The sequence below is a fragment of the Podarcis raffonei genome, chromosome 1 (assembly GCF_027172205.1).
Source record: "Podarcis raffonei isolate rPodRaf1 chromosome 1, rPodRaf1.pri, whole genome shotgun sequence".
In the NCBI taxonomy this organism is placed as follows: Eukaryota; Metazoa; Chordata; class Lepidosauria; order Squamata; family Lacertidae; genus Podarcis; species Podarcis raffonei.
In genome coordinates, this window is record NC_070602.1 from 70,388,189 (window position 1) to 70,413,464 (window position 25,276).

A 25,276-nucleotide genomic window follows, 5' to 3' on the forward strand; every position below is an offset into this window, starting at 1 on the left:
CCCTTAAATGCTGGCTTTAAAGGCACCTAGCACAGAAACCTGTTCACACTGTTCTCTGGACTTTGGCAAGATTCTTCCCACCTGAAGGTGATGCTATGTCCGTTCACCTTTTTCAGTGGGCAATCTTGTGGCCGTCCTGACTGCACCATCAGCAGTGGGTGGGGCCATGCCCAGTGTGGCCCCAATGGCCAATCAGCACTGGTAGGGGGTATGGCTACAGGAAATTAAACTGTGGTGTGGCCGGAGGGCCCTCCTCCTTTTTAATTTTTTATTAATGCTTCATTGAAATTAAAAGGAAACAACAAACAAAAGGTTTATCCAGAAAATCGTAATATTTGGTACATCATATCACAATAAGTTCTTCTTGCATTTCTAACGACTTCCCGTCACCCCATCATGCATCCACCACTTAATCTATCTAGCTTACAGTTTGTTTTCTTTTTTCTTTTTGTTAATTTTCATCAGTAATATATTCTCTTATAATTATCCATCATGCCACAGAAGTCATATGAGGCCTGCCACTGATGCCATATTATTACAATAGTCCTTAAGGTATTTTTTGTACATGTCCCATTTTCCAATAAATGTTTGATCAGTATGACCTCTCAGTTTCTTTGACATTTTTGCCAACTCGGCGTATTCTAACAGTTTACTTTGGAACTCCAGTTTAGTCAGAATTTTCTCTCCTTTCCAATTCATAGCAATTAATATTCTTGCAGCTACTGTGGCATACAAGAATATTTCTGGAGGGCCCCCTTCTCTTGCCCTTTTGCCAGATCTCCCAACCCACCTGCCCTGTTTTTCATGCTTTGCTCTGACACAACCTTGCTGTGGACAAATGTTTGCTGCCATATTGTTGAGGCCAGGTAGGATATTTTTCCACTTGGCAAATTGGTACCAGCCATTTGGTTTTTGCCTACCTTGTAGCAATCGGCACAACTTTGTGAGGTTAGGCATTGGGTAAGCCTTTGTTTGGATGGAGAGGAGGCTGTAACTTCTGCCTGCCCTTCCTCATTAAGGATATTCTGTTAAAGGGATCCATGGGTGTGGATCCTGTCCTATGCCCAGGCGTAGGCTAGGGCCATGCCACAATCCCAACGGAGTCCTCTTGGGTTGCCCCTATTTGATGTAAATCATAGGGCTCCCCCTATTGGTGGTTTACCCTTAGGTGGACTCCCTGCAGATGGGTGGGAGTTGAGATATAGCTTGGCTTCACCCAATGCCTAAGCCAAACTGCTCACATCTGTAACCAATAAAGTTGTGGCCTATTTGAACCCATAAACCTAAATGCTCATGTCTGTGTGTTTGTTAGCCACTAGGGAACTGCGGGTCGCGGGCTCTTGGCATGCAAATCAGCACAGTTCCTTCAACAATGTAAGAAGTTATGCTCATTTGTGGATTTACCTGTTATGATCAAGGTTGAAATGTCAGAAGCTTAACCTTTCCACTTCTGATCACGAAGACATAATGGAGTCTAGCCTAACCATCCCACCTTGCTGTTACGAAAAAGGAGCAATGCAGCAGCGTGCTCCAGGTGGCTGGATAGCCAAACAGGATGTTGATGTTTTGGGACTGTACCGTGGGAACAAAGGACAGTCTATTCAGTGTACTGAGCACCGGATGTTAGCTCAGAGTGTCACATGATCTGTACTGGAAGTACATGGGAGGAGTTATTCTCTCTCTGCTGTTGGAGTTAAGAGAGTACAGACACGATTCTCTGTACTGCTGGAAAGACAGGAATAAAGGCATGTAAATACATTTCTGTCTGTCTCTTTCCCCTCCCTGGGGATGGAGGGGAGGAGTGGTGTGTTCTTCTCACGTTAGAGGAGGATCGCCGATTGAGACCTTGCCTGCGCCTGCTGGAGAATGCAGCCAGGGAGGTCAACAGGGAATCAAGCCGAGGCACCTGGCGGGTGGCCAATTCCTCTGACTTTTGGCTTGAAACCGACACTTGCTGCCCTGCCACTGCTATAACCACACAGAATCTGAGTTTGTGTGCCACTCTGATGCTGTTTTTCTCAATGTCAGGGTAGGGGCTTGCGTTACATCAGGGAATTGACATGAGAGGACAGGTATCCCAAACCAACACCTCTATCATCTTTAGAGCAGCTCACTGGAGCTAATTATTAGCAAAACAAAACTTATGGAAGACCCTAAACTACAGATCTCCTCTCCTGCTCTTTTTCTGCCGCTGAAGAGAATCCCTGTTACAATAGTCAAGCCCCAAAGTTTTTCTACATACCAGCCTTCTCACTGCTTCCACAGACTTTAAGTAAAACTGCTTGTAAACTGAGGGTGCCAAAAATGGCAGGTGTCTGGAGTCCTGGGTTCTTTTGGATTCTTGTTATTGCTTTTCTCCAGAAGGTGCTCACCTTTCAAAAGTAGCTTCCTGCTCTCATTAAAAATACATCCTCGCAAGACAAAGTCTGTCAGGAAACACTGAAGTCCAGGCAAAACAATCAGTTCTGCGTATCCTGACAGCCTATGTATTATATTCTGATAATAGGATGTTGTGACTGAATGAGAATATGTACTTCTGTGGTTTTGAGTCTAAACATTTGGACCCACCATCATTTTAAGCTAAGGTGTTAAGACAAATTGGAAGGGGAAGCTGGTTCACTTAAGGGGCTAGAGAGCAGAAAGGACAACAGTACAGACATTTTCTTTTCTGGAAGCTGGCTGGGCTAGTTCACTTTTCAGATTGTTAGATGTGAAAACCAGCTCTTCCAAGCTCTTTAAATGGTTAGATCTTTTTACTCATTAATACAGCTATGTGTGTGCATTCTACCCGCAGGGTTCAGGACAGGAAGCAATATTAGAAAACATTAGCCAACTATAATATCTCACAGGAAGAAACAGAGCATGAAGAGATGATTGTTGGTTTTGCTGCTGTTTTTAGTTTGATAATTTGAGTTTTAAGGGCTGGATTTTTGCTGCTATTATGTTCACATCTGAGGTGTAAAGCTCCTGAGTTTCACACATTAATCGTAACCCCAGCCAGTTATTTGCTTATTTATTTGTCTGCAGGCCTATAAACTTTTAATTTACAATTAAATGGGCCAGGAAGTCTCTCTCTTTGTTTCTACAAAAAGGGCAAGATAATACAGAAATTTTTATACTCTAGGGGAAAAAAATCTAGATATTTAAAATGTGCATATTTACTTAGAGTAAAACAGGGAGACATATATATTTGGAACAATATTTTTATTCTAATATTTATTTTCTATTGCAAATTGGCTCCTGAAGTAAAACTATCTGCTTGTTAATATTTAGTGTCAGGGGTTACATCCTCAAGCCTGAGAGGATGATATTGCTATTGTGGCAAAGACAATATCATCCACTGCTGTTTCAGTTTTCTAATTCCAATGGTTTTTTTCATGTATAATAATATGGAACTTTATTTGAGCCCAAAGCAACAATCATCGCAGGACAATTGGCTTATTTTTGTTCTGTGTGTTCTCTTTCTGGAAAACATTGTTCATTTTTTTAATAATGCCTTGGCATACTGAGTGCCTAATTTGCATTTAGAAATTCACTGGGAAGTGAATGAGCTCCATTCTCATTCAGTGACAAGAAAAGAGTAGGGTGACTTCATATTCTTGAATCACTTAATTACCTCTTTAGACACCTCCTCTCATTCTCTGAGTTTCCATAATTTTGATTCCTTTTGAGATTTAACCTTTCAAAACATGATGTCACCACAGACTGGATAAAATTGCAAGTGTTGGTAAGATCAGGGTTAGCGAAGTATTGGTGTTTTGGGTGGGGTGGTTGTTTTTTTGGCTGATTCATGCATTTCAAAACTTATGTGATTAGCTTATTCATACAGCTATGGAGCCAGGTGACTTGCAAAATGAATCCTGCTAGCAGAAGTTAAGCTGCAGGATTTCGTGAGACTAGTTCTCTGGTGTTATATGGCTTACATTGTGTACGTAGTTAGGTGGATATATCAGTCAGTGAAGGCACCTGGTTAGTGAATGTTGGAGAGGAATAATTGGTCTTGTAGGTAGAATTTAGTAGTCTTCGTTCCATTGACAAAAAGGCATCCATTAGCAAAAAAGGGCAGGACCACCTTAGGTGGCAGGATCCACAGAGGCAGCAAATTCCAATGTAGATCTTTATTCTTCTCTTGTTTCTGAGGTAGATATTCACTTATTCCTTCTTCCCCGGCAGGGTGAGATTGGGGTGAGCACCAACTGGTGGCTTGTCTCAGGTGCCAAAATGTCTCGGGCTTCTCATGATTCCTCATTCCCATAGTTCCCTGTTCCCCCCAATTCTGGTCTTCTGTTGGATTCTACCTTGTATTTCTGTGAACGATGACATCAAGAAACAAAGAAAGGACATCGTAAAGGGAAAATATACCCTCGCAAAGGAGGGGGTCCAGAGCTTTATTTGCAGAACCGTTTAGACAAGTTGTGCTACTACAATATCAGTATTTCAGGTATAAGGACAGTGTAGCTTCTCAGGTATTCTGAAGGATAACTGGGCCACTATAAGTGACAAGCTCTTGGATCATGAAAACTGCTGTGTAAAAGGTTAATGAATTTTCCACATCTGTCTATCCTCCTTGGACAGAGGATACTGGAGAAATACCCACCCCTGAATTATTTATTGTCTTGTGGTAGCATATCCGAAAAGCTGTCACACATTAACATTTCGGTGGAAGAAATGTTTCAGTGTAGCTAATAGATTAAACAGCAATAAGTCACCAGGACTGCTTGGCGTTCACCCAAGAGTACTGAAAGAATTCAAAGATGAACCTGCTGAACTGCTGACTCTGACTTGTAGCTTCTCTCTGACGTAAGCCTCTCCACGGCAGATTTGGAAAATCACACTTTTAAAAATAAATAAATAAAAGACTTCCGGGCTATTCCTGTATACTATGCTCCACGTTTAGAAAAACTGGTTTGCAACAAGCGTATCATGCAAGACTATTTGTATTCTTTTCCTTTGAAAAGAAATCCCAGTAAAACAGCTGTACCAACATTTACACAAGTATTCATGATGGAAGTATGTGAAAGTATTGCTCCTATAAATGAAATGGTTCTGTATGATTGCACAGGTACTGGAAGCAGGTAGAAGATACTCAACAGGATCAAACTATTGGGTGAAAACATTGCTTTAATCACAATACAGTCTAAACCTTATTCTCTTTTGGATGCTTCCAGATGGGTTTCATTGTGGAATTGGTGCCCCTCATGCATGCCTTTTAATTGCTTCTTTTTTTTGGTTTTGGCCATGTTTTTAGATGATATATACCAGTCAACTGAATAAATATTCTGTCAACAACTCTGGACTTCTTAATCATCAGATACTCCGAAGTGTTGCTGCAACACTTCATTAACCATGTAGATATCCAGGCTTTGTAATAACAAGTGCATATTCATAACTTATAAATTTGTCACCACTGGTGACAATGAAGATGATTTATTCAAGAAAAATTAACTCTGTACTGCTGCATCTAACCTACATCTGTACAATTATAATGATCAATACAATCGATGCCGGTGGAGTGAAATCAACAATAATTTTCTGAAAAACTTAATTTTTATAGCCACCTATGTCAGTTATAAGGAATTACACGGTGAGACAGACTTTCTTCTAACAATGATGTGCTTCAGGCACCAATAAAACTCTGAAATTTTTGATATAGTTCTCCAAAAAGTGTGGATAAAAATGGATGTAAATGTGAAATATATATGTGCATTACATTTGGTATATTTGCTTAAAATGTTTATATCAGGTGAAATATTAGGAAAATTTGCACTAAAATTCTGATGAATTTTAATTTTCAGTTTTTTTGAATTCATACAATTGAACTGAAGACTGGAAAAACGAGACACTGAGAAAATTGCCCAATGCCATCAGTTAACCTTTTGCATAAATTTACAGACACACTAGTAACATTTTTGGAAATATAGGTGAGTTTCTGGAGTCAAATGCCATTTTTACCACCACAGAGCCATTGGGCACCTCAGACCCCGGAAAGAAGAAAAGAGTCAATTAGGCCATCAGGGCCAAAGAGGAGATCCCTAGTCCACCAACCTGAGTAGGTTGGCTTGAGTAACAATCCCCTCACAACTGCAATCCCTCAAAATGTTCACCACTATCCTCCATGTCTTTGCTTTCTGGCACTGCCACACCCTTACCTGCACCACACCTGTAGTGTGTGTGGCAGGTGGGTGAGGTTTGGTCAGAAAAGATGGTTAAGTCTTGCTCTGCTCCAGACCGGCTCGGTGGGTAGGATGCTGTTGTGACTGCAAACTGTAGGTTGTAGTAGGCTTCCACAGGAATTGTCGTTGTGTCCAGATGGCTGAGCACAAAGTGGGTTAGTGAAAAATACTCTTTTGATGCAACTTAGCACAACCAATTTAGCATTTGTGGCTGCTGGTGACATTAATTCATGGGCATTATTCCATCCATGCACTTAATATTTAGTTGATTTTTAATATCAGGATTGCAGAAAACACACATTGCAAAGCTGGCTTGGCAAAGGGTGCAGCCACAAGCTACTGTGTGGCCAGTCACAGTTATTCATAGGTAGGGCAGATATATATTTTTTCAATTACCTAAGCTAGAATACCTTTGGCTGGCAGAAGGATATGTGCTTTTCTCCTGAATTATTTTTACTGCTGCTTTTATATGTAGCTATTTCCCCCCATTGTTACGTTGGGATAAATGGCCTTTTTGTCAATATGCCATACCGATGTATATGTTCTGATATTCTAACAGTGGTAACTTTAATGTGTTATGCTTTTAATAGAATTAGCACAAACTGACAAAGCTCCAAGGTTAATGCCTTACCATTCTCATCACGCAGACAACGGCATCCTTTCTGAAATCCCCACATTAGTTTTCTGTCTGATCCTGAATGGAGCACAGACTCCTCGTATTTACCTTCAAAGCCTTCCATGGCTTTGCCTTCCCTTCCCCACTCTTCCCCCCCATATCTCCAGAAGTGGAGTGGAGCCCCAACACTGGCTTTGTGGCAGGTGTGTTGTTGCTGCTGCTTATGGGACAAGAGGGGCAAGGGCAAGTTGATGCGGAAAATGACATGGCGCGGATGCACTGACTGGACTGCTGGATTGGTTTTGCTAGTGCATCTACACCAGTGCTATTTTTCTAGAAAAAGAGGTGCTGGAGTTCACAATGAACGTCTCTCTTATTCTCTTGGAATGGCAATGGCGCCTACCTGAGAGGTGCTGGAGTTGAGCTCCGTTGAGCATCAGCTGGAAAAAAAAAGCTCTGATCTACACTGCACCAATCTGTACTGAAAAGTGTGGGATGAAGAAATTATTTTGGCGGGAAAATGTATAAACATTGCAGATTGGGATGAATGCTGTTTGTCACATGACCTCCCCAAACACCAATCGGGATGAATGCTCATGAAAAACTAAGGTCACTTATCAGAACGACTACATGTTCTCTGGCGAGTGCTTACTCCTTCATATTCCTTCAAAAAATATTGCTTTTCTGTGTCATGCTAGCAACAATCCATTAGCCCTCATTTTCATTTATTTGTTATGCATTCTTTTATATGACTTTTTGAGGGTAAAAAATGACCCCAGCTGAAATGACATTTAACATGTCACTGAAATGAATCCACATTCTCTTCTAGTTTGTAATGATGAGCTGAAATGTCTTAGAATACGTGTTTCAGATATAACTTCTACCCATCTTGCACCTAATTCTTTCAAAGCTAGCACACACTTCTTCTAACAGCATTAAATATCACCTGTGGCTCACCAATCTACCTTATCTACCATTGTTGACAGGTGTTGTGGACTATGGCATTTATACTGCTCTTAACTGCAGTAGGAAAGTGGATCCAGTGCTTTATGGTGGAAATTTGCTTTCCCCACAAGTAATTGCTGTGTGCCCCATCTCCATGGACCTCCACCCTTTTCTAGGGTGGGAAATGGCTGCTTTCTCCCTTTTATCTGAATCCTATGCTGAATTGCAGGATACCACATGAAGGAGACAGCAAACTATGCTCTTATACAAACATTTTTGGAGCACAGTTTGGATGCAGGTGGTGAGCACCTGCTAAATTCTGATCACTAGCATAAATTCTACTCATAAAATACTCTAGTATAGGATGCTTATGGGTTATAAAAGGCAAATGAAGCAGAGCATGTGTAGCATAAAGTGGTCCTCAACTGAAATGGGGTTATGGTAGCATATATAAAAAAATGGATTGAATAATCAGAAGGGATTTGTTTTGTTTTGTTTTGTTTAAACGACCTGTCTCAAGGCAATTCATTTTCTATAATTTCTGCTGGACAGGATGACTACAATTTCTTTAATTAGTTGCCTGCTATGCAAATAATTATTGATGTGTGTGTATAGTTGAAATGGAAAGGTAAATGTGTAGACACATTTAAGAGGGTCCATACTGTGAATTAATGTAGGTTTGGGCTGTCTATTACTCACCCCAGATTTGGAAGACTTTCCCACTGGCTCCTGTAGCGCTCTGTAAGCATTATTTTAGACTGTTGGGAAAGCATGTAATTTTGGTTAGGGCATATGGTCAAATGTGATTAAACCATGTTTGTCACAGATATTTGTGGCTTTAAAAAAAAGTCAAGAATATAAAGGCCCAAATGGAGGAAGTAGAGAGCGTGTTTTTCAATTTGAACCATGTGTGTTTCTCAGGTTCTGCATAGTTAATTTAGGTGAGAGAGAGAGAGAGAGAGAGAGAGAGAGAGAGAGAGAGAGAGAGTATGCAGAGCTCTCTTTACGTAAGTTTTCATACTTTTTTCTATGAGCTGGATAGGAGCCCTGTGATTCCCCAACATTATGGTTTGAAAAGAATGAACACACCTGAGAAAGGACCCTAGATTCACCTTTAGCTGTACAGAATGGCTGTGTTTGGATATCATGATAAATTATGGTTTATTGTGATGGGAATTAGTTTAGCCTCTCCCCCACTCCCAGGCTACTATGCTCCCCATCCTCCGCTAGTAAAGTTGTGAGGAGATCAGAAACGTTCACTTCTCACATGTTTGTCAAACCTTAAACTTTGGTTAATCTTAACTCTGGTTCATTGAAACAAGCCATTGTTTGAAGTTGGCTTCTTTCAAACACATTAAGAATAAACATAGTTTGTTTCACTGGAAAGAGATGACAAGCTCTTGCTAATGAAAAATGGAACCCCAAACTTCCAAATTCCTTGTAGACAAGCCAGAAGAGGTGAAATAAGTGCAAGCCTGGGGGAGGCAATGCTTGCAACCTTCATTATAACCATGGTTTATTGTGACATCTAAATACAACTAATGTGTGACTAGCGCTGGCATAGATCCATTCAAAATAATGTAGAATCTTAGATTTTCAGAACAGTGATTTTCATAACTGTAGGGTTGTAACCAAGGACAGAAGAGAAGTCAGTTTTGGCTTATGCATCACATGCATATTCTAAGTAATTTATGGCACAAGATTCATACCAATTAAACCTGAGCTATTACCCACAAGCCAACTAAGCCTTGCTGTCTTTAATGGAAGAGATCAGGCTTAATTGCAAGCATTATGGTTTATGAATCAGGTCTTCATGAGTCCAAGATGGATGTTGTGTACCTAATTACATTTGCTCAAGTCACCTTCAGTGTGACTGTGTACACAACTGGATTAATGACTGAAATCTAATCCTAGCTGTTCTGTTTGGCTTTTGATAAAGTAGCTGGTTTTCTGTGGGTGCCTTAAATGTAGTGACTCTGTCTATGTTTTTCATGTATTTTTCTGAATTTCTGTAAAAGCGATATAGAAGAAAAATGCAAGTCCTCAAGCCATTCACGTGGATTATTCTCAATTATTTCATTTGTACTCTACTGTATATATTGTAAGTATATGGGAGTTCAGAGTCTTAGCCTAAATCATTCTAAGAAATGACAATACTTAGGAGCTCATCACATTGAAAATCAATAGTACTTTACTTCACCTGAAATGTGACTGACTTTGTTTAGCCATGTATTTTACTTTATTATCTAAAGTGTTTTGGACCGGACTCCTTGGCATAAACGGGAAACTCTCAAATTTTGAAGGCTTTACAATACAATGCATCTGTCTCTAGAAAGGATGGTGTGTGCCTGGCTGGACCAGTAACTGCACACGTTGAAGATGTCTCTCTGCATTTGCCACTGGGGGATGAGCAGAATTGTTTCTGACACTGCCAGCAACGAAATGTCAGCTTTAATAGCACCAGCCATCTGCTCTTCTGAAAGTTTTTCTTCCCACTAAAGAGATGATCAGTTTTGTCAGAGATTGACATGTTCAACCTGCTGTTAGGTCTGTGCAGGGTTTGATACACACGAACAGCTCATCTCTAGACAGTTACACAAATGTCCATCTATATCTATCTATCATCTATCTATCTATCTATCTATCTATCTATCTATCTATCTATCTATCTATCATCTATCTATCTCTATCTATCTATCTATCTATCTATCTATCTATCTATCTATCTATTTATCTATCATCTATCTATCATCTATCTATCTATCTATCTATCTATCATCTATCTATCTATCATCTATCTCTATCATCTATCTATCTATCTATCTATCTATCATCTATCTATCTATCTATCTATCTATCTATCTATCTATCATCTATCATCTATCTATATCTATCATCTATCTATAGGTCCAAAACACTTACAATGCTAAGATATTTATAATTCTCATAGCTTTTTTATAATGCTGTTCTTCATGTATTTTAGAGAAATATTTTGACACAAACCCCACAGCATTATAGAATATTGGAAAACATAATATTGAAGACATGTGAATTCATATCAGCTTATGAAGCTGTCCTATACTGAATCCGATCAATGGTCCATGTTGCTTGGTACTGTATATAGTTGCTCTTCAGGCAGGAGTCTTTCCCATCCCTATCTGAAAAAGCTGAGCATTAAACCCAGAACCTTCTACTTTCAAAGCTTGTGCTCTAATTTTTGCATAAATGTGCATTTGTATTTCAAACCCAGGATCCTACTCATGAACTGCCTTGGACGATTGGATAGTGGAGATACACTGAAAGGCAGGATAAAATCTATTAGATGAATTAAACCTTGTAAGTGAAAGGTGAAAGCTCACAATCTAATTCTCTTGCCCCCTGCCCTACAAGGCAGTTCTTATTTCCGACACACACAACTCTTACTATAGTACCCTGAGACTCCTTTAGATGTTTGGATCACAGTAATTACATTTGCTGAAAGATGCATGCCCAGCAACAATTCAAGCTTAAGACAAATGGCCTGTAACTATAGTTTTCATTCAAGTTCTAGAACTACCGAACATACCGGTATACCCAAAACATTCAGCATGAATGTTCATGGTACAGGTCAGAAAATACCCCCCCTTTTTTTTGCAACACTCCCAGCATCGATTCCTGAAATCCAATTAGGGTCTGAATCAAGAGCATCTCTAAGAGGAACGGTAAAGGCAGTGCCATTTCTATAGCTGTTAGTGTGGGCTCAGAATGATTGCCATTCTAATACTTCTATTAATCTCAGGAAAACCAGTTAAGCTGTTTCCCTGCCTGTAAAGGTTTCTCTCTGCTGGTTCAGTTATTGATTCCCTGAAACCAGGGAATAAATGTAGAATAATAAAGAAGTAATATAGTGGTGCTTAGAGCTATATATTTGCAGCTTGTTTGGAGATGTTGTGCACCTTGAAAGGCAAAGTAGCTGCTGTTCTTAAGATTCCACTCTGGACTATAAAATACACCTAGTATGGTTGTTTTATATGTAGCCAGGCTAATACAGTGGTATCTTGGGTTAAAAACACCTCAGGTTAGAAACACTTCGGGTTACAGACTCCGCTAACCTGGAAGTAGTACCTCGGGTTAAGAACTTTACCTCAGGATGAGGACAGAAATTGCGTGCCACTGGGAGGCTCCATTAGCTAAAGTGGTACCTCAGGTTAAGAACGGTTTGAGGTTAAGAACAGACCTCCGGAACGAATTAAGTTAGTAACCTGACGTACCACAGTACTGAATACAAAATGCATTTATGAAATCTATTATGAGGACTGGATTTTATGTTCCATGATTTTATATATATATATATATATATATATATATATATATATATATATATATATATTCAAATAAAGGGTTGCATCAAATAATGGCCTTGCTTTAGGGGGAAATGTTTTTACTTGTGCACCCCGGGGCACCCAAATGCTGCCAACCTCACCAGACTACTGCAGCCCTCTCGGCCATACCCCATTCTATTCTAGAAGGCCCAGTAATCCTCAGGAGCAACTCAGGGTCAAACTGGTTAGAGAGGGAATGGCAAAATGACTTGTGCAAGTTGAAATGTTTCCTGCCAAGGCAAAACCACCATTGGATGCAACCCAGGAAAAATAAGTGAATCCACTAAAACAAATCAGAATCTTGAGAACAAGAGTATGAATGAAAGAAGCTATTACAGTATGAAAATACAACAGGCACAAAACATAACTAATCAAATTACAGCTTTGAAGACTACAGCACATGAAAACTACAACCCATAATAAGGAAGAATATTGGTCATAGATTGAGTTTAAGGTAACTCTTGTGACTTTTGGAGCTAGCTCAGGAAAGTTGCTGGATACCTCAATGAATCCTCCTAGAGTCAAAATTTTGGCTTGCAGATCAAAGGTTCATTCAGATTAAATTTGCGAATAATCCCCTCACAGCAAGGTCAGTACACTTCTCTGTATGGCTCCTCTGTAGTGACAGACGATGCAGCACCTCTCAGTTGAGCATAACTGGCAGTGTGCTTATTCTTGTGTCATCTGTAAACAATAAGGTCTGGACATGTGTCCAATGTTCACAAGATTAGTTCAACACCCCCAAATTACTGAACAAGTCAATTTGAGTTGCTGCATGGGAAATTGTGATATGAAATAGCTCTGGGGTTCTAATGCTGGTTATGAATACCCAGACTTGCAAGCAACTTAAAACATTGTGACTGACATTCAAATAAATGTTTAGAATCTGACACCAGTCTTATATAAAAGTGTGACTGGCATGTTAAATAATCACAGTGAAAACAAGCTACTAACTTGCTGGGGAGTGGAATGGGGAGCAGGTACTCAAGACCAAACCTTTAAGCAGAGTTGCATATGCCACCATGAATGGGAAATCTATGGCTAATGTGCATATCTTATGTGCATATGTAACATAATCTCAGGAATTTTGTGGGTATTTTGTGTTAAACAGGCACATATGATTCAGCCAAATGTCAGCTATTGCAGGAATGGACATTACTGTGCAGTTTATGCATGCAGACAAATTATAAACCATGTGTAGCTGTAGTTCATAAAGTGGATTAGCTGGAACAAAGTAGATTCTGTTGCCTTTTTCTCAAACTGAGATAAATGGTCTATTTATCCATAATCATGGCTATTAGCCATGATTATGGATAAAATATAATCTCTAAATGGAGGCAGTATATAGTATCTTGGGGACAAAAAACAGGAAATGGCTGTCTCTATCAGACCCTAAATTTTGACTCGCCAATAAATCTGCCTGTCCACTGTTAGAAACGTGGATATTTGATAGAATCCAGAAAATTAATGCTTATGGAATCAACCTTAGAATGTCTAGCATTCAGCCGATATTCATTTTCATATGCCCAATGGAACTTCAATATACTTTTTGTGCCTGAATCTTGTGCCTGAAATGTAGAAGCTCTGCGCCAGATTTACTAGATAGAAGCTAGTATACTAATATGTAGTATTTTCATCTTCCCCCACCCTTCTTTTCAGTATGCATTTAATCCAGGTAGACTCTGTTCAACGGTGGATGGAAGACTTGAAGCTCATGACTGATTGTGAATGCATGTGTATTCTTCAGTCGAAACCAATCAGCCTAGAAGAAGATGCCCAAAGTGAATTTTCTCTGTCATCGGAACACAGCGCTTGTGATAACTTGCAGTTGTTGCTGAAAAGAGCTTGGATTATAAGCACTGAGCTAACCAGGATCGTTCAAAAACTAGAGAAGAACAGGTGGGAGAGGGTCCACAGCATGACAGTAAGAGTCAACTGCCATGTCCGTTCAATGATAAATGAATACAATACATTCAAGAGGAATTCTTGGGAAGAAATGCATCAGGTAGGATTACTGTGAAATGACAGCATCCAGAATGCTGATATAAATGTTGTTTGTTTTTAAAGGAAAGACCCCATAGAAAACTTTACATGCATGTTTTTGTTTCGTTTTGAATAAAACTTATTCTAAACATATTACCAATTCATCCTCTTGGGTTTTGGAAATAGACACATCATGTAATAGTGGGAAACCTATCAAGCTGCCTATACTAGCTCAGACTGTTTCCCCATCCAGCTCAATAGCTCTGACAGGCATCTTGCTTTCCAAGGTAACAGCCAGGGGCCCTTGACATCACTTCCTACCTATGGGAGGAATTCAGTGTAGTGTTGAACAGATAGCTTCATCAGCACAAGAGAAGAGAAGAAGAAGAGTTTGGATTTGATATACCGCTTTATATCAACCGCTTTAGACTCCTGAAGGGGAGTGAAAGGCAGGATATCAAATCCAAACTACTACTACTACTACTACTACTACTCTTCTTCTTCTTCTTCTTCTTCTTCTTCTTCTTCTTCTTCTTCTTCTTCTTCTTCCTCTTTATCACTACCCGAAGGAGTCTCAAAGCGGCTAACATTCTCCTTTCCCTTCCTCCCCCACAACAAACACTCTGTGAGGTGAGCAGGGCTGAGAGAATTCAGAGAAGTGTGACTAGCCCAAGGTCACCCAGCAGCTGCATGTGGAGGAGCAGGGAATCGAACCCGGTTCACCAGATTACGAGACTACCGCTCTTAATCACTACACCACACTGGCTCCCACAAGCATTTCTGTTTGCCGAGTGGAATAGCCTGCCTTCTCCTTGTCCCCCCTCCCTGCTGTTTCAGGGGTTTCCCTGAGTCTCCCAGAGCCAAAGGGGGGGGCTATAGGGGACACACAGGGGGAAGAGAAAGGGGGCAAACCTAATTGCTCGAAGTCGTTACATGGGCTTCTGCTTGTAGGGCTCATTAGTTGAATGTTTTAGTTTGGCAATGTCAAGGACTGAACCTGGAACCTTCTGCATTCAAAACACACTCTATGTACTCTCTTCAAAACCCAGCTGATTGGGTACAGCTCAGTTTCCACCTCTTAGAATTTTTCTCAAGTTAGCATCTTTAAATGCCAGACTAATGTTACATGCACATGCTTAAACAACCTCTTTTTGAGAGCAGGGGAGGGGAAGTCTGTGGCCCTCCATATACTGTCGGACTCCAAATCCCATCGTTTTTGACCAGTATGGCCTATGGACAGGGATGATGGAAGATGCCCTCCAGAAGCATCTAGAAAGCCACAGATTCCCCACCCCTGTTTTAAAGAAAAGCCACTTTGAAATGAGGGTGCTTAGAGCAGAGAAACGGGGGGTTGGTGGGAGGAAAGTCCTTAAAACTTCTTTCCCCATTGATTTCCTGCTCTAAATTGCCCCTCTAAGCCACAATCAATTAAATTTACTTTAAAAATACTTTAAATTAAAATTCATCCTTTGGTTCTGTTTAAAGCAATGTAATTCTATCATTTCCCATAATGCAAAGACAAACTATAACACTAAAACAACACATCTCTGTTCTCTTTCATCTGCAGTATGAAAAAATGCTAGTGGAAAAATGTTCTGAACTTACAACAGTTACTGAAAGGTAATATAAAATATTTGTTTTGCCCATTGCTATAATTGGTTTGAAATAAATGGATCACTTTATATTCTCAATTAGTGCTTGTAATCTGTTGGCTCTGATGCAGGCAATATTTTTTTCTGTTAGTAGAGGAATGGCGGTTCTACATAGCGGGGTTCTACATTTCTGTGTTTTAGCCTATTTCTTAACAGAAGTGAACTGGCGCTTTGGGTCATCATCTTAAATTGGTGCCTTAATATTAAGAGCTACTGTTTGGTCTCACATCTTGGTTAAGGCTTAGCTTCTGTTCACATGATGGCTGAAGCACCACAGGGACAATTGCACTATTTTTCTTACATTTCCTTTCAGGTGCATCCAGATTGAAGATGAGCAGATATTAAAGTCTATGAAATCTTGTATTAATGATGCTCTAACCACAGTTGCACAGTATTTTGGCCAATTGATAGAACTAGCTTTAACACATGAAATAAAGGTTAGTAAATATTCTTAACTATATGTAACAATAAGGAAAATGTTTGGAAGTATTAAAATATTTGCTTGGTTTTCATCCCATGAATGTATCATGCAGCCTCTGAGGTCTCCTGGGATTCATCACTGATGTTCTCATTTTGGGGGTTTGGAAATGCAGTTTGGCTTTTCCCAGGGCCATTTTTCTAGAAAAAGAGGTGCCAGAACTCACCATGAATGCCTCCCTTGTTCTCTTATACAGTGGTACCTTGGTTCTCAAACTTAATCCCTTCAGGAAGTCTGTTCCAAAACCAAAGCATTCCAAAACCAAGGCGTGCTTTCTCATAGAAAGTAATGCAAAATGGATTAATCTGTTCCAGACTTTTAAAAACAACTCCTAAAACAGCAATTTAACATGAATTTTACTATCTAACACGACCATGGATCTATAAAATGAAAGCAATAAACAATGTACTGCAGTCACACAATAATCAATCAGTCAATCAATCAATAGCTGAACTGGGTTCCACACAGTCACAAAAACAAAACAAAAAGAGCAAAATAAATAGCAAAAACAGCTAGACCTCAGTGTAACACTCAAAACGGAAGTGTTGCACTCAAAACGGAAGCGTAACACTTGAAACGGAGCACATTCAGCTTCTGAAAAAAGTTCGCAAACCGGGTTACTTACTTACTTCCGGGTTTGCAGTGTTTGGGTTCCAAGCTGTTTGAGTACCAAGGCATTTGAGAACCAAGGTACCACTGTAAGGGCGCTTTCCCCTAAACAAAAACTCTGCAGTTTCAACACAAAGCTTTAAGCTAACTAAATTCACAAGAAACCAAGAAGCCAAGCCCTAGACATCACTCTGTTTGCACATATATGTGGAAGTAAATGAAATTTATGCTTGTCTTTGTTGCCCAGAACCTGGTGAGAGAAATAGACACATCAGATAATCTGTATTCTGCTGAGTCAGCTACCAGCAACTTGTTCAGTCTTACCCAGGAAGGCTCTCACCTGTGCCGCATCATTGCTAAGGTAAGCCCCCCTTGTACTCAGGCAATCTGAAAACTTCTGAGGATCTTTGTTGGCACATGTGTTCTTTTGTAGGTGTCTTGTAACATGAAATGACCAGAAAGCTATTCTGTATTCTAAGAGGAAATCAGTGTTTCTGAAGCTCTATCTCAATCTATCTATTCATGCTCTATCTAAAAAAAAAAAATGTCCACAAGTCAGTCCAAATGGGCTCTCATATTTGCCAAGATAAATATTGTCAAAACAATTGTAAAACAGTTGCAATATTAAAACCACAATAACCAAAGCAGCTGTTTAGCAAGCCAGCCTAGCAATGTAACAGTAGCAGGAGCCCAAGGCACTACCCATTATCCTGCCTTGCAGAGGAAGGTAGTTGCTGCTTTGCAGAATGAACTCAGTGAAGCACTCTGATGGGCTTCACTAGAATGAGAGTTCCATGGGCAAGAACCGCCAGCTCTCAACCTAACCTACATTAAGGTATCTGAAGAAATGTGCATGCACATGAAAGCTTATACCAAGAACAAACTTAGTTGGTCTCTAAGGTGCTACTGGACTTTTTTTTTTTTTGGTATATTTCAACTACATTGTAGGGTTGTTGTTAAGACAAAATGGAATATGGGCCATGTATTCTGCTTTGAGCTACAGAGGAAAGATGGGAAAAAATTGTGATGTAATAATTAATAAATAAATGACAGAATCATTTGTCACCAGAAGATGTGGTCTTAATTTCACAGAGATACAAGGTTCTTTCAAAACAAGTTTTTTCTATAAAAATAAAATAAAATAAATCATTTGAACTTTCTATTACTTCAATTGATTGCCTCTTCACATCTTTTTAATTTCAAAAGGTCAGTTGACAAGAAGTTGTTTGGGCTGTCAGTCACCTTGATTGAATGGTTTCAATGAAAAAATGAACTTTATGCTTAGGCATTGTGTTGGGGTTCTTCATACTTATACAAGATTTCATGGAGTGGTAACAAAGAGAAGTAAATATAATATATTATATTTGACATAGCCAATCTGTTAGATGAAACAGACTGAAATCGTATGTGCATTTATGTGAAAATAAGCCCCATAGAGCACTGTGGAATTTCCATTTGAATAAATTTGCATGGAATAATACTGTGAGTTCCTTGAATTATTGCTGTATATTATTTTGCTTATTGTTGCTGAATTCACAGCCTACTTTTCTACAAAAAGTACACAAGGCAGCTTACACAAAATCAATACAGTACAAAATAAGATAAAAGAGAGTGCCAAGAACAGTCAAAAATAAGAAGCAGCTTTAAGAGCAGCAAATAAATGGCTAAGAGCTATTTAGCCTCTAGGATTGTGTTCTCAGCCTACAAGCATAAGAATGGTCTCTTTGGCTTAGGTCAACATTTCATTTAGCCCAGCATTCTGTCTCTGATATGGATCAGGCTCACAAGCATAATGCTGAGAGCCATCACTTGTTGTTTGACTACTTCATCATCCTCATCAGATATATTACTCCCCAAACCTGGAGTTTCCATTAAGTTACTACAGCTAATAACTGTGGCCACAATAGTCCTTTCTGAAGTTATTCTAACCCTAAAAAAGAAATTCACCTAAAACCCAAATTACAAGCTGCTTTGGAAGCGTGCTGTCAGGGAACTGCCATCGGAGCCAGAGGCGGAGGGAAGGCTCCAGAGGGATGCCGGAGAGGGTCCCAGCAGGCAGAGAGGCAGCCCATCTGCTGGGGAAGGAAATCAGCGTAACACCAGTGGAGAAGGGGGGCAGATGGGGGAATCGGAGAGGAGGCTCCAGGACTCTTCACCGGAGACCAGCGGAGAGAGCACGGGTGCTCCGCTGCCCACACCCTCCCTGCGCAGAAGACTTCCGCGCAGGGAGAGTAGGAGGAGACTTGGCGTCAAAGAACTTCTTTGCTGGAAGAAGTTCAAGAAACGCCCACTGACGGATTCTGCCAGCGACTGAAACAGCCACGAAGTGAAGGGCTGTCCAGGCAGAAAGGGTTCAACCAGGTAACCTAGCCAGGAGTGGCGGCAACTTACGCACGAGCAACCCCTATAACCATCACACGTGCCTACCATAATGATCCCAAAATTGATGGGTATCTTTCCATGTTAGCTTGGTACTTGTGTGAACAGAAGCTGTATGATCCAAGCAAATAACCACACAAGAGAAGCCATAGTTAATGAAGGCATGGAGATAATCTGCCCAAACCAGAGGTGCTCCTGTCCATGTAGGCAGCTAAATGCTCTGAGGAACCCATGAGGGCAAGTCATTGGCCATTCTGGTATCCTGATAATTAAGTGATTTGTGGGTTGTGTAACAAAGTGCTTCATTTGGTCCATTACTCAGTAACCCAGAGTTCTGGTCTTTCAGCTGTAGAGCTACATGGCAGAGGAAACCAAAGCCCCTTCCACTGGACTCCTCTTACCCATCTTGATTTTATATTTATCTCATTTTGTGTGGGAAAAGTAAAGCAGGGCATACATATAGTGTTTGAAAACATTAAATTGTACATATTGACCAGAAGATTTGAAGAGAAAATTCTCTATCACGGTTTGTCTGTTAGGCTCTGCCTTTTGGACTGTCAGCTTCCAGACCCATAAATCTTACCGCGTTTGCAAAAACAATCTGTCTTTTTAAAGCTTTGCCATCACAATAAGACCTTAGTTAAGCGGGGTTATTAATCTTAAGGATGGTTTGTTGGACTTGTAGAAAATGGGCTCTATTAAAGCAAATTATTTCTAAATTATTTCAGTGTTTGTCACAGTTAAGAATAAGGCAAGACCAAACAGACAGACAGACAGACAGACAGACAGACAGACAAACACAGAAACATGGTTAAGATTCCTGTAAACAGTTTTCTCCGAAGGGGATCTTCTGAGCCCACCAAAGAGGCAGTGAGGGCATGAGTTACGACTTGCTCACCATACCAGTGACATTGGAGTCAAGACTTATGAACTGGATGACTATTAGGGTTGTTTTTTAAAAAATAAAAATAAAACAAAGCATCAGTTTTCACATGGCTGGAGGATGTAGAAGGGGGACCTTAAATTAGGCAGTTTACTCATCTCTCTTTCTTGCACAGACCTCCACGGAACAGATTCATCCCTTTATTATTACAGGCTACACCATGAAAATCAATGCTGTTTTAATAAAGGAGGTTGAGTGGATTTCCATTAAAATGTTTCTCAGCCCTATAGCTCTGATATTTAGAATGCCCTTCGATCACACCAGGTTTTTCATCCTGTGGTAAATAAAGGGTTGAGTCCAGCATTTAACGCTCAGGAGCAAGAATGTTTGAAAAGCTCCTGCAGCCTCCTTCCTTTAATCCTTTCCCTCTTAGATTAAACATGTTCAGTTTCTTGAAGTTGTTAAACCATCTGCTTTGCCTCCCGCAACCTTTATTTTTCATTTATTTGTTTCTTTATTTTTAAAAAACAGACCACATTGCGAGTCTCCTTTGAACCTCTTTCAGTCTCCCCCTTCAGCTGCCTATGCAATGCGTGACCTGTGCAGCGTATGGAGAAAATTGCCCAAGCTGCATGGCAATCCACTGTACCCAAATAGCTTTCTCTTTGAACCAGCTGTTTTATGATAAACTGGCTTTACCTTCTATCAGGGAGAGAGACAGAAATGAAACACAAAGAGGCATTTCTGTAGAGTGCAGAGCTCCAGCTGTCAATTCTAATCCTAGGTTCTACATCACATTGGCTTGCATGCTCTTCCTGAAACACAAGAATGAGAAAGGCCCTACTGGACCAGACCAACATTTTCTTTCCCACAGTGGCCAAGTTGTTGCCTCTGGGAAGCTCTCAGGTTGGACATGAGTGCAGTAGCACCTTCCACTTGTGATACCCATCAACTGGTACTCAGAGACATTCTGCCTCCAATACTGCATGTCATGTAGCTCTCATGACTAATAGCCATTGATATCCTGACGGAGTGTCTCCATCCCCATCATTCAGCCCGGACACTGAGGTCCAGCGCCAAGGGCCTTCTGCCGGTTCCTCTACTGTGAGAAGTGAGGTTACAGGGGACCAGGCAGAGGGGCTTCTCGGTAGTGGTGCCTGCCCTGTGGTACACCCTCCCATCAGATGTCAAGGGAATAAACAACTATTTGACTTTTAGAAGACATCTGAAGGCAACCCTGTTAGGGGGAGTTTTTAATGTTTGATGTTTTATCGTGTTTTTAATATTCTGTTGGGAGCCGCCCAGAATGGCTGGGGAAACCCAGCCAGATGGATGGGATATAAGTAGTAGTAGTAGTAGTAGTAGTAGTTATTATTATTATTATCCCCCAGGAATTTGTCCAGTCCCCTTTTAAAGCCATCCAAGTTGGTGGCCATCACTTCATTATGTGGCAGTAGATGCTACAGTGTAACTATGAACTGTCTGAAGAAATACTTAATTCACTCAGCTTCACTAGATGACCCCAGGTTCTATTATCTTTACGCACTGTGCATAATTTTGCACCTCTTTCTCATGTTCTCCCTTACCTTTTTCTAAACTAAATGTTTCCTATTCCATGGAGGCATTCTGGTCTCCCTTGCGGACTAAGGCAACTGAAGATGCAGGGACCATTTCATGCTGAACCTGGCATCTCCTCTCTCAGTGGATGTGTTAAGCTGCAAATGATATTATGCAGTTAATATATTTTGCTTTTTGCTGAAAGTACGCTGATAGTTCACTTTCTGTCAGTGGTAGATGAAAGCATGCGGCCGTGCAGCCTTTTTGTCACACAGTTGTTTCCAGCTAATGCAATAGTGTCAGCGGGGACTTAGCAGTGTCATCCATTTAAAGTTCCCACTTAATAAGGCTGTAGAGAAGAAAGATAGCCCTTCAGTAAAGCCTGATGGTCCTGCTGCCATTCTGTAAACTGATCAACTGCACTGGCTTTTAAACGTGCAGTGACAAACTCTGCACAGTACATATTGCCTTTGATTTAGGATAAGTGCAGTGTAATTGTTTTTTAGTCATGTGTGCAAACATTTATAAAACTATGTCACATTCCGATATTTCATTTCTTTGCTTTCACACACAGACACACACAGCTTGGGTTTCCTGCTTGTGGAAAGCTGATATTAGTGTAGCTGAAAAGCTCAGGGGACATGCCCAAAAATGGCAGGTGAAGTTTTCATGTGCAATGAGGGCCACTGTGAGGTCAAAAAATATATCCCAGATGAAGTGGTAGAATGGGCCTCTGAAGAAGTGTGACTCTGAGGCCAATTTTGTCCCTGCCGAGGATGTTTTAAACCGGGGGGGCTAACATGTGGCCCTCTGAAAGTTGTTTGATTGCAACTCACATCAGCCAATGGCGAGGGATGATTCGAGCCAGCTCTATTTAAATAGCGAAGGAAAGTTTAAATAAACTTGCAGAGGAATGGCGGTAGTGGGGAAATAATTGGTCTTTAAGGGAAGGGCAATTCCTCTGACAATTAAATTTTGGAGAAATGGTGTTCAGAGGAGGCAACCTAACTCTCCACCTTGGCTGGGTGAAGGCTTGGCCCTGGATGCTGCTCTATACTGACATTTCAAAGTAGCATGAGGGCAACACACGCACATTGTCTGCAGTGACCACAATGCCACCCGCTCCCTTTTTTAAAGTCTACAATGGATGGCAACACTCCTCCAGGGTTACAGGCAGAAGTCTTTCCCAGCCCTAGATGCTATGGCCCTTGTGTGATGCAAGATGTGGTGCACAGTGCCTGTGTAGTAGGATTTTGATGACAGATGATTGTCCCACTGACCTTCCACAGTGGTGATGAGCAGCTAGGCGTGCTGATTCCTCCCCGCCTCAAGAACAATCTGAGAAATGTCAGGGAGAAGCTCAAGTATCTCTTGTCAATTGTAAGCAGAACACAGCAGAATAGATTAATACTATTAGTGAAATCAAGCAATAGCAACATGCCTGTGGCCTTGGGTGATTAAAGGTTCTTTGTCTGGTGCCTGGAAGACCACAGGCACCAGGCTAGCCTTCCTGAAGGTGTATGAACAACCACCGAGAGAGCCCTCCTTCAAGGAGGACATCTGATGGTGAATGCAAGGCTCATTCAAATGCATGCACTTCTGGAACATTAGCATTTTCCATGGTATGCAAATGGAGTAAGATATAGTCAGATTTTGTTATGAAAAAGTGGATACAGTTCCTACTTACCACCAGGTTAAATACACATTCATATCCATTTACTTACTAAGTGCAATGTTGGAGAACTGCTTGATGAAAAGGCAGAATGCAAATTTAACGAATAAGTATATTTTCCTACGTTAAATTAAACTCTTGGACTATATTCTTTTTATGTAGAATCAAAGAAAAGGTTGATGGCAACCCTTGGGCCACTGTTCTGCATTAGCTCCCAGGGAGATAATAGGACTATTCAAGAGCAGCTTTTGCCTTTCATTTTCATTCCATAAATCAATGGAATTTCATTTGCTTTCCTTGGGCTGTTCTATTGCCAATAAAGCTTTCTGAATTGTCTTATTGCTGTGTAATGCAAATGTAATAGGGAAAAGGAAGAATTTCATGAAACTGCAAAACCACTCAAGCCGAGGATTTTAAGCAAACTTATCTGCAGATAATTTTCACTCGAATCAGTATTGAAATTTGTGGTGTCCAGAACTAAGTTTATTTCTGCATTGGCCTGTCATTTTATTATTCCATTAGATACTGTGGTCCTGGGGCAATTGCCTCTGAACTTGGGTCTGGATTCTGGCAAGGAGCCTGTGAAAGCAAACACATTGCTCATGAACTAATTCAAGACACTCAGAAAAGCTAACATTGTCTTGGGGGGTAGGATTTACACCTATTTGAAAATAGTAATTACAGACAGGGAAGCAGAAATGTGGATAATTACGCATAATTTGTGTGTGTGTTCTTACTTTTAGTTGAAGTGCAAAACGAACAGTTTTCATTTTAATATTTCAGGAGAATATAGTGCTCTTGAAATTGGAAATTCTAATGGTAACTCACCATATGTGCAACAAATTTAAATTTAAAAGATATGTGTTCTCAATAGAAGCTTGTTTCTGCTGAGCTGCTGGTATGTACATAGAAGAAATTATGAAAAGAGTAATAGTTTGTCCTGAAATAAGACTGCATTGGACTGCATGGTAATTTATTCCAACTGGTTTCCTGATTTTTTTTCAACAGGAAGGGGGCATTGTTGCTCTTTTTAAGATCTGCCGTCAGGATTGCTTCAGGTGCCTATATCCTCAGACACTCAGGACATTGGCATCTGTCTGCTGTGTGGAGGAAGGAATCCAACAGCTGGAAAAGGTATGATTATCTTAGCACTCTGTCTGTGCTAAAGAAAGTATTCTCCTTAGGACTTTGTATAATCCAAGCCAGGGAAAGTATTTATTCTTTCCAAAAAGGGACTTTTGCTCGATGTACTGGTTGCAAATATTGCACCCATTTATTTTAATGGATGCAGATAGCACTTTTATTAAGTGACCAGTTTTGCCAGTGAATCCTGAGATAAAGCAAGTAGCAAACAGCCTCTGCTGGATGTTTTTGGATCCTCCCTTCCTTTCGTTTGTAGCGTAGCATCTAAGCAAAACTGGGCTGTGAATTGAGAAGCCTTTGGATTAAATCTTGCCTTCATTATGAATCTGATCTACCCTACAGAGTAGTTCCAAGAATTGCTAAGATAATATATACCTATCACATATTTTTCCTGGCTTTTCTCCAAAGAGCTCAGGGGTGGTAAATTGGCTCTTTCTCCACCCATTTTACACTTGCAATAAGCATGTGATGACTAGCCGAAGGTGAGCTTCAAGGCTTAGTGGAGATTTGAACATGGATCTCCCTGGTCCCCACTCCCCCAAGAGAAAATGTCCCAGGCAGGGCCAATATCAAAAGTGGGTGGGGCCAAAGCCCATCCACTCACCCCCCATTGTCTAGATCACTACATTTCATCTCTACATCCTTTCTCAGCATACAGAGGCAGTGAGTGTAGCGTGGCCAGCATTCAAAATTGTCAGGTGCTCTTGGCCACTTGCGACCAAGTGAAGATGCCCATGTACCAGGATGGTGTCTGACGTCTCCACCATCTGGAGGTGCATGCCTGTGAATCCTTGGATCTTGCTTGATTCCACACACTATCTGTGA

General features: G+C 40.5%; 1 protein-coding gene across 1 annotated transcript in view; it reads left to right on the forward strand.

Moving 5' to 3' along the window:
• The window catches only part of INSC (INSC spindle orientation adaptor protein), a 124,689-nt gene that overhangs the window by 54,475 nt on the left and 44,938 nt on the right, over positions 1-25,276 (forward strand). Inside the window, exons 3-7 of the mRNA XM_053392287.1 lie at positions 13,755-14,100; positions 15,646-15,698; positions 16,044-16,167; positions 17,065-17,178; positions 24,317-24,442. Of these exons, the coding sequence (XP_053248262.1) occupies positions 13,755-14,100; positions 15,646-15,698; positions 16,044-16,167; positions 17,065-17,178; positions 24,317-24,442 (763 nt within the window). The remainder of the gene's footprint in view (positions 1-13,754; positions 14,101-15,645; positions 15,699-16,043; positions 16,168-17,064; positions 17,179-24,316; positions 24,443-25,276) is intronic.